General features: G+C 41.3%; 1 protein-coding gene across 1 annotated transcript in view; it reads left to right on the forward strand.

Moving 5' to 3' along the window:
- SGSM1 (small G protein signaling modulator 1) overlaps nucleotides 1–8,445 on the forward strand; it is a 42,920-nt gene extending 34,475 nt beyond the window's left edge. The window contains exon 16 of the mRNA XM_074206144.1: nucleotides 68–8,445. Coding sequence (XP_074062245.1) covers nucleotides 68–156 — 89 coding nt within the window. The 3' untranslated portion in view covers nucleotides 157–8,445. The remainder of the gene's footprint in view (nucleotides 1–67) is intronic.
- The last annotated feature ends 1,000 nt before the right edge of the window (nucleotides 8,446–9,445 follow it).

Consider the following 9,445-nt stretch of genomic DNA (forward strand, 5'->3'; position numbering starts at 1 on the left):
GCGGGAAAGCTTTGGGTATCCAGAAGGATGCTTGTTCACTTCAGTTTTCTCATCTTTCTCTTCTCAGAGATGGCAGAGAGGCACCATACTAAACAGATCTTGAAGCTGGCCCGAGACCTTGTCTACAAGGTGCAGACTCTGATTGAGAACAAATAGAGGATCCAAGACGATATTGATATCTCCTGAAAGTTCCTGCCCCAGACTTTGGTTCCATGTTTTTTCATTCAGCAGTGCCCACACCCTGAAGAAAGACATTGGGACCTGGCCAAGGACGCAGGCTGTGCTGGCAAGAGGCAGTGCCTCCTGTTTCTATATACAGCAGGCAGGAGAGGGGTCTGTTCTTTCAGTACAACTTTATGCTTATGTGTCAACCAAAGATCTCCAAGTTGGAATCAGTCTCTTTTAGGGGGAGGAAGGTGATGAGCAGAAAAGAAGGCAAATGTTCCTCCTTTGTCTCATGGCTCTTCCTCTTTTCTCTCAAGATCCACCTCCCCTGGGCCAAATAATCCCAATATTTTCTGAAGAGCAGTAGCAAGGGAGCTTTCTGGGAAGCAGCCTTGGGGGAAAGCCCTGACCTCACCTTTAGTGGGGAGGCTGCCCTGGCTGCCCAACAGTGTCCCTTGTCCCTTGCATGGGCAGTGGGCAGGGAAGGAGGACCACAGATGACCATCATGCCAAGTCTCTTTCACTTTCTTCCATCTACTGCCAAGGTCTTCTACCCCCAACCCCTCCAGCCCAATCAGACAAGGAAAACAGAAATTTATTGGATAGCCAGCTTCCTTTCTGACATTTGGTACTCTGTTTGATGCTGCTCCCTTATTCCCTTTCCCCAGGATGACACTTTTTTTCCCTCAAAGGGGAAGCTTCTCTTTCCACACCTCAGTGCCACCCAAAGATCTGGATCCCAACAGACAAGGATTTCTTCTTAAGAGCTCTCACAGGAGCTAGCTAGGGCTTCCTTGTGGTGAACTCTAAAAGGGTGAATAAGATTGGAGAATCTTTCCTAAGTGTCCTCCTCCTGCCTTTAAAAAAACCTCAGGTAGAAGGAAGATAAGGATTCATCTTGTTTGATGAGTCAGCAGAATGCACAGGAGATCTGGCCAGAATGGGGCTCAATTGGGGTATCTTCCATAGAAAAGTCAGTTGGTGTTAAGATACGTCTACACCCAACATTCCTTTCCCTTCCATTGCCCAGTTGGAATGTCCTTCAACCACAGACTTATTCCCCTTCCCTTCTGCAAACTTGGTCTGGTCAATGCCCTAATTCTGATCAAAGGCCACAAATCAAAGAAAGGCATCCCCAGGTGGGACTGGGAAGTTCCTTCCCACTCCCCCTCTTCCCAGAAAACCATTTATTCCCTTTGTGACTAATTTCTCCTCTGAGCATCGAACTGCCTAAAATCTTTCCCGCCAAATACATAAATAGTTTTGAATTAGTTCCAGGGACACAAAACAAAAACCAAATGAAACATAAGTGGCAGCAGGGTGTGGAAGACAGGGCTTTGAATCAGATAGAACCTGAGCTTGAATCCTGCCTCAGACATTATTTACCTGTGTTATTTTGGACTCATGGGTTTCACTTTCCTCTTCATCACTAAAATCTATGGTCTCTGAGGTCCCTTCCAGGTCTCAAGCTGTGATTCCATATGCCACGGGTTGTTCAGCAAGTGCAGACAGTTCTTGTATTGGAGATGAGAAGCAGAAACCATCTATGGAACCATAACTCTTGTTTCCAGAATTATCAAGTTCTCTTCTCATAACTTGGTGAGACTCTTGTCTAAGTTCTCTTATCCCCAATTTACACATGAGAAAACTGATACTCAGAAACAAAGTGACTAATCCAGGGTCACACAGTTCCCAAGTGTCAGAGCTGGGATTTAAAACCAGGTCATCATGTTCAGTTAAACAAACATTTCTTAAGCTCTTGCTGTATGATTGGTCCTGGGGATACAAAACCAGAAATGGAGCAACCCTTGCCCTCAGGGGGCTTATATTCTTCCCCAAATTGCATCTAGTAGCAGTATTTATAAGGGATCATACATCACCTCCAAGAGGAGAAGGCTCTCTTGATATCTGTCCTACATTGTCCACTTTCTCCCCTCTGTTCTACCTGGGTCTTTCCTCTTGATTGAATTTTGAGAAGAGCCAACTTGGGAAACCATGGGGAATACATGAGCTTCCCTGGGAAACCATCTGTATACAACTTTCAGTGTTAATCTTAAAACATCTCAAGTCTGACTACTTATCACTGATCTCAAGATAGAAATAGGGGTGTTTTCCTCTACTCAGTTTTACATCATCAGACCAGTTTCCCATTTTTTTCAAGTATTCAAGAACAAAAAAAGCAAACATATAAGAAGCGCCCTTAGAGAAATTTTTAAGTATTCCCAAGTCATCGGGCTTTGGACAAAGTATCTGAGAAATTCTGGACAAAACCTTTTCTCTCTGATCTGATGGTTTTCCAGAAAGCAGCTCCTTGCCATTCAGTGGGTACCTGGGACTTACCTACCCTATTTCTCATAGGTCTGTGCATAACTAAATTCAAGCAATTGTGAGTTATTTGGCAAATAGGACTGAAGCTTTTCAGTGTTATATTTGTATATTATCTCCATTTTCATATATACACACATATGAGGCAGAGTGGTACAATTCAGTGCAAATCAATGAGCATTTTTAAGCCCCTACTGTGGGGCATTTACTGGATTAAGCAATGGGTATACAAAGAGAAGAAAACAAAAACAGTTTCTGCTTTCAAGACATTTATAGACCACTGAAAGTGCTTACATTCTATAGGACAGACTAGACTCAGGAACACCTGAGTTCCAATCCTGCCTCTTTCTAGATCTATGATCCTGAGTAAGTCACTTGACATCTTTCAAACTTCTCTAAGTTAGAGAGAAGTTTCAGTCTACTTGGTTGTGGAACCCCTCCATTGAAAAAATCTCAGATCCTTGCTATATTGATATCTATATATAAAAACAGGTAGAGAAGTCTACAAAAGGGGGGAAGTCAGGTTATTATTTCCATTTTTATTTATTTTGGGGAAGAAACATTTTGCTTCTGGAAACTGTGTGGCTTCCACTTTACCTCTCTTCCAATGGTGTGTTCATATAGGATGTGATCTTCTCAAATCAATTCTTATGTTACTCACACAAAAAAAACAAATTAGGGGCAGAGAAAGGACCTTTGACTCCCTTCTTCTGTATGGATGGATGCCCACTAGTCTCCATTGTGGACTGAAGTAGGCGAAGAAGCTGAACATAGCTCTGATTTGAAGTTTCAATGTGTATATAAATATATATATATAAATGTATAGTAAGTATATAACATATAGAGATATATTAGGTAACCGACTTATTTATTTCCTAACCTACCTCATGGAGGGGGGGTGAGGATGGGCATTTTTTCAGTTTTGTTGTTTAAAACAGCCTTGAAGGTTGTTGCTTGCCTGTTCTCTCAGGTAAGTGAAGTAGAGTGCTGGTGGGTTTTTGTCGTCGTTGTTGTTTTTAATTACCAGTATCCACTCTGTCTTGGGTGGGATGATATATGTGAGCTGGTCAATTTTCAAGTATTTATTTATGAGACTGTATGAAATGTCCTGTGTGTTGTGTTGTCTAGTTCTAGTCCCTTCTTTGGCTCGACTTGGGTTTTAAAATTCCCAAGAGTAAAGGCAGTTTTCTATAGAAGACTGTCTCCAAGAGGCTTCCAAAAATGGGCATCTGAATTGCTCATTAGCACCAGCCAACTGGGCTAGACACTGAGGCAGCTTTGACCCAGTTTAGCAGCAGATCCTGCCCACAGAAAAAAGAAACAGTGAAATGCCACGTTGGAGATCAGACTTCAGTTTTCACATTAGGGGGAATATTTCCGCCATCTCACTTTCTGAATTGTCCCATGTGATCAGTGTATAGAGACTGACGGACTTTCAAGTCAGTGGTTCTCCAAAATCTCACATTTTCACAAGTCCTACCATCTCCCACAGACCACAAAGGTGACCAAAGACTCCCTGAATGGATTGAGGGAAATGGCGCCATCTTGGGTGAGACTGGTACCAATAAGGCAGTGCCTGGCTTTATCAGCCAACCAAAGTGAGTTATTAAGTTGGGCCAAAATCACAAATCCAAATATTTTAGATGATATACACATATTCAAATTCCAGAATACTAGCCTGTGAAACCATCCAGAGTTGGCTTTTGGATCCCATTTAGAGAACTTTTGTTTTAGGGGGAAAGAGCCACTTGGCTGAAGGACCCCTTTTATGGAACAAGAAGGCAGATTCCCTCATGGGGACTCAGAGATAATACTCAATGGAGTTTTCCCAGAGGGGCCATCCCTCTAGCTGCCCATATTTCTTGGTGTGTAAGTTGATCACTTAAGATAAAAGAAACATCTTTCCCCAAAGCTGGGGTTGTCAGCTGAATCCCCTCCATTCTATCATTGGTGGTTAAGTAACTAATAACTGGCCCCACTCAATGCTCATGGCGGGCACAAAACCAACAATAGGATCAGGGTTGACCTTACTAGTGAGTTTCCTTTGGAAACTATATTTCTAAAAATACAGACATTATCAGCTATCTGTTTATATCCAATTGACATACAACTTACTTATTAAGCTTTTAGATGATGGAAAGTATGTCCCACTAGAGAATTGATTATAGATCCAAAATGCTAGAAAGTCATGAAGCAGCAGTAGGTGGTATTAGGGGTTTTGTATTTTTGAGTCAGGTGCATCTAGGTGGTGCAGCTAGGATAGAGCACCAAGTATCGAATCAGGAAGACCTAAATTCAAATTTAACCTCAGATACTTACTAGCTGTGTGACCTTGGGCAAGTCACTTTACCCTGTTTGCCTCAGTTTTCTCATCTGTAAAATGAGTTGGAGAAGGAAATGGCAAACCACTCCAGGATCTCTGCCAAGAAAACCCCAAATGGGGTCACAGAGTCAAACACAACTGAAACAACTCAACAACCACAAGAACTTCATTTTTGACCTTAGTGACACATTTTTGTTTGGTCTTTTTGATGGTTACTAAAGGAAATCTGTATAATAGAGGAAGATGTTCCTAAGGTACCCATGACCTATGACCCCTCCACCAGCCTTATTGTTCCATATTCTCCCAGTCTCATTGTTCTGACCCAGTTCTGTATCTCAGTTCTCATGTTATTTCTTGTTCTGCCAGCATTATTGTTCCATTTCCCCTTTTTCTAATATTGTTCTTCCAGCTCCCTCTTTCTTATATTTCAATGACTCCATTCTATCATTGTCTTGGTATCCCAATGGTTCCATTGTTCTACCATTGTTCAGCCAGCTTCACAACCCCCTCAGCCTTAGTTTGGTCTACACAGGCCTGTTGCCATGTACCAGACCTTCTCTTTGATGCCTGCAGACCCACATTTGGGCTCACCCTCGTGGGGAGCAGGGCGCCCATGTACCTGTTGAACTTGCACAAATGCCTAATCTAATGCACTACTGTTCTCCTTGTTCTCGATAATATATTTTTACAAACAACAACAAAAAAAGTCTAAGTTAATATTCTTGCTTTTTGTAAAGGATTTCTTAGACAGCTGCATTCATTTGAACTTTCTGTAGTCACAGATGAAAGACTGGCCATACCTTCTTTAAGCATTCCTGACATGTGAGTTTTTGGAATATATGGTCTTTGTCCCTAAAATGTGAGTATGTTTGTGTGGGAGTGTATGTGTATGTGTTTCAGGCATCTTTTGCCTCTTGTTGTGTTGAGACTGAGAATAATGTTTCTGTGGAAGATTTCATGTAGATTGGACTTATTCCACTTAGGTCCAAAATGGTGGCACAAAAGCTTTTGTGTGATACCCTAGCATGATTTCCCTTCTCTTTCCCAGGTATTTTCCTTCCCAGGGCAAATAAATGTAGCACCTTTATTTGGTCCTGAAGATGACCCCGGAAAGGTCAGAGCCATTCCTGGGTGGGGTTTGAGAAGAGAAATGACCACTCTACTTAATCCCTACCCCTGACCATGTTTCTGAATGGGTGCAAAGTATTTCACAGCTCTTTTTTTCATCTTTCCCCTTTCCTTATCCCTTTCTTCTCTTCTATCTCCTTAGAGACCAAAATGGTGAGTTGTAGGCAACATAGTAGAAAGAATTACTGAATCTGCTGTCAGAGAAGTCTGGGTTCAAATCTTGATTCTACTATTATGCCCTGCAGTGTGAGACCTTCAAGAAGTCACTTAAGTTTCCGTGCCTCAATTTCTTCCTAGCTTAGGTGATCTTTAAGGTCCCTAGTTTTATTATTTTCTCCCTGGCACTTCTCTTAGGGCAGGAGAGTTAGATAAGTAGTCCAAGATAATAGAAAAGAACTCACCCATTCTGGTTCATTGTCCCTCTTCCTTCCCCACCACCCCCATTTATTAAACACTTGATGTATACCAAGTGAGAGACCTTGGAATCAGAAAGACATACACTAGCTGTGTGACCTTGGACAAGTCACTTAAGTTCTTACTGATCTAGGCAACTTTCTAAGACTGAAAATTATGATACTCTATTTGAAGTGGGAATCTCCTCTTTGAGAGTCCTCTACACCAATGAAATTCCAGGTCTAAATCCCCCCCCCCAAAAAAAAATTTATTCCAGATATTGTAAAGGTTAGACAGAGAAAGACAGAAATGAAATATTGGGGCAGCTAGGTGGCGTAGTGGATAAAGCACCAGCCTTGGAGTCAGGAGGACCTGGGTTCAAATCTGGTCTCAGACTTAATAATTACCTAGCTGTGTGGCCTTGGGCAAGCCACTTAACCCTGTTTGCCTTACAAAAAAACCCCTAAAAATATGAAATATTACTGTTCTCAAAAAGCTTGAATTCTAAATAAGAAGATGCAAGATATATATAGATAAGTGGATGCAAAATATAGGGAATTCCAAAAGACAGTACAGTTTGAACTTAAGATTAAACTTTAATAAATTTAATCTGCACCCAAACAAAATAAATTTCATTTAACTTTACAAAATAAATGCAATGAAATTTGGGGGAAGAACTCCTGTAACCACCCCTGGGGGAAGAACTAGAATCTTTTCCACTAATCTTTTCTTTTCCCTCCTTCATACCTCCTTTTTTCTTTTCATGGATAATTTGCCTGGCCATGCTGTCCCCCAGACTTCATTGGCATTTCATCCTTAGCACATTTTTTCCTTTGATTGTTCATTTTATATTTTGCTTTGGTCCAGGAATAGAAATCAAATTATTTTATCATTAGATTTAGTGTCACAAGAGCTAGTTTAAAGGTCATCTAGGCTACTCACCTTAATTTACAGAAGGGGAAATTGAGGCCTAGAAAGGAGGAATGAGTTGATTTAAGTAAGTTATATGGCTCATAAGTGGTAGAGACAGGATTTGAACCTTGGTCCTCTGACTCAGATGATGTTCTTACTCCTGGTTAAGGTCCAAAATGGGAACTCTTCTGTTTGCATTTCCCAAATCCTCAAACTTCACTTACTCAGAGCAGACAGTCACTTGGAGGCTTATAGGGTAGGAAATTATAGGAAATTCAGGAATTTCCCTGGAAATGAGATAGGAAGGAGAAAGCAGGTTGGTATGTGGTGGGTGGGTAAGACCCTGAGCTATTTTTCTTAGAGGACCCTAGGCTATAGCCTCTGGGATTTGAGGGTTTTAGGGTTGAGGAGAGAGTTCATAATCTGAAGGGATGTTCACAATAGCACAATTCAATTCTCTTTGAAGTGCCGACTTTCAATCAGGATTAAACCTGCTGCTCATTAACACCAGCAAAGTGAGATGAAGAGAATGTTCAGCCCAGGCTGATAAAATTGACCCTGAGACCTCAGTTCTTTGAAACCCTATTTCATGGATGACCTGTTTAGCTGTTACAGTCACAGAACTTGAAAGGTGTTCTGTAGCCATCCCTTTGTTCAGGAATAAATTAGAAGGGGAATTCCTACCTTGCTGTGCATCCCCAACCTCCCAAGACTAGATTATCTTCTAGAAAGGTGTTCATTCACTTGGTAGGAAAGGCTATGACTTGCACCCCTGAGAACCCTCCCCGCCCCAAACCCATAAAATCTCTGGTTAAATAGCCCCCAGAGAAGGATGAGAACCAGCCTGGAAGCCTTGGTCTTTTTCAAAGTAAATAATGTATATATGACTTGGCCTCTAGATTCAGTCTCCAGGGTGATGCTGGGCTGCTGTGTCTCTAGCTTGGATGCTGTCCCCGTCTGGGGGGAATCCTTCTGTATGAGATCAGTTGATGTTGTGGCTTTTATGGTATCATGTATCTGTGTCACCAGTTTATGAGCACATGTGATCTCCATGTGGTGGTTTAATATATTTTATATGGGTTTTGACCCTACTTTTTTTTTTAATTGTAAATTGTTCTTTACTGTTGTTCCAAAAAAAAAAAAAGTGCAAACTCTGGTCGCTATGGTCTGTGTGTTTTCAGAACAATAAAATCATTATTGGTTGGTCTTTCTGGTTGTGTTCTTGGATGAGGGGTATTTGAAGGGAGTGAAATAGGATATTCACAATAATAATAATAATAATAATAATAATAATAAATCTTCTATGGTTTGCAAACTCTTTAGGAATTCTTAGTTTCAAATCAGGTCACGTGGCTGTGTGGCCTTGAACAAATCACTATAGACAGCAATCTAGTCCAAGCAGAAAAGAAAGTGTGCAACTCAACGATTAAAGTTTCATCATCCAGAAGTTCTCTTTACCAGTAAAATCACAAGCCTTGTCCCTATCTGTATTCTGAAACACTCTAGATACTATCTTCTTCCTTACTCACTGTGGTAGGTATTGTTATTAACCCTAACAGAGAGGGAAGTTGAGGCTCAGAGATATAAAGTGACTTGTCCAGAGCTAGAAAATGTCTGAGGGAATGGTTGAACTCAAATCTTATTGGTCTAAAGTTCAATGTTCTATCTGTGTAGAGAGGGGGTGGGGAATCTTTTTTTCTGCCAACAGCCAAATCTTAAAAATTAGCCTACTATATTTGGTCAAACATTTAATTAATTCACCCCTAAAAAGCTCCTAGATTTATTGAATTTTGAGTCCTGGCTGTGTTTGCTTAGGCAGCACCAGACCAAATGATTTAAGTGGCCCTTATATAGGACATTTCTTGCCCCTGAGAAGGAGAAGGATGGAATAAGCATTAATTTGTCACCTTCTGTCTACATGCCAATCATTCTGCTAGAGAAGTACAACACCAGGCTCTGTTCTAAGTATTGGTGAGAGAGTAAAAAACAATCAGGCTCTGCCCTCGGGCAACTTATGTTCTAACAGAACAAAAGGAAAGTGAAGAGAGGTGGGGGGGTGAAGAAAAGAGAAGGTGCTGGAACTGGGGGGATGAAGGAAGAAGGATCAGAATTGGGGAAGAATGACCATGGCTGGCCTGGGTGGGTGGAGGGCAGAAACAGACCAGAGGAAGGGGATTTGATGAGAAAGAATCCTTGAGT

This window comes from Macrotis lagotis, chromosome X (assembly GCF_037893015.1).
Source record: "Macrotis lagotis isolate mMagLag1 chromosome X, bilby.v1.9.chrom.fasta, whole genome shotgun sequence".
In the NCBI taxonomy this organism is placed as follows: Eukaryota; Metazoa; Chordata; class Mammalia; order Peramelemorphia; family Peramelidae; genus Macrotis; species Macrotis lagotis.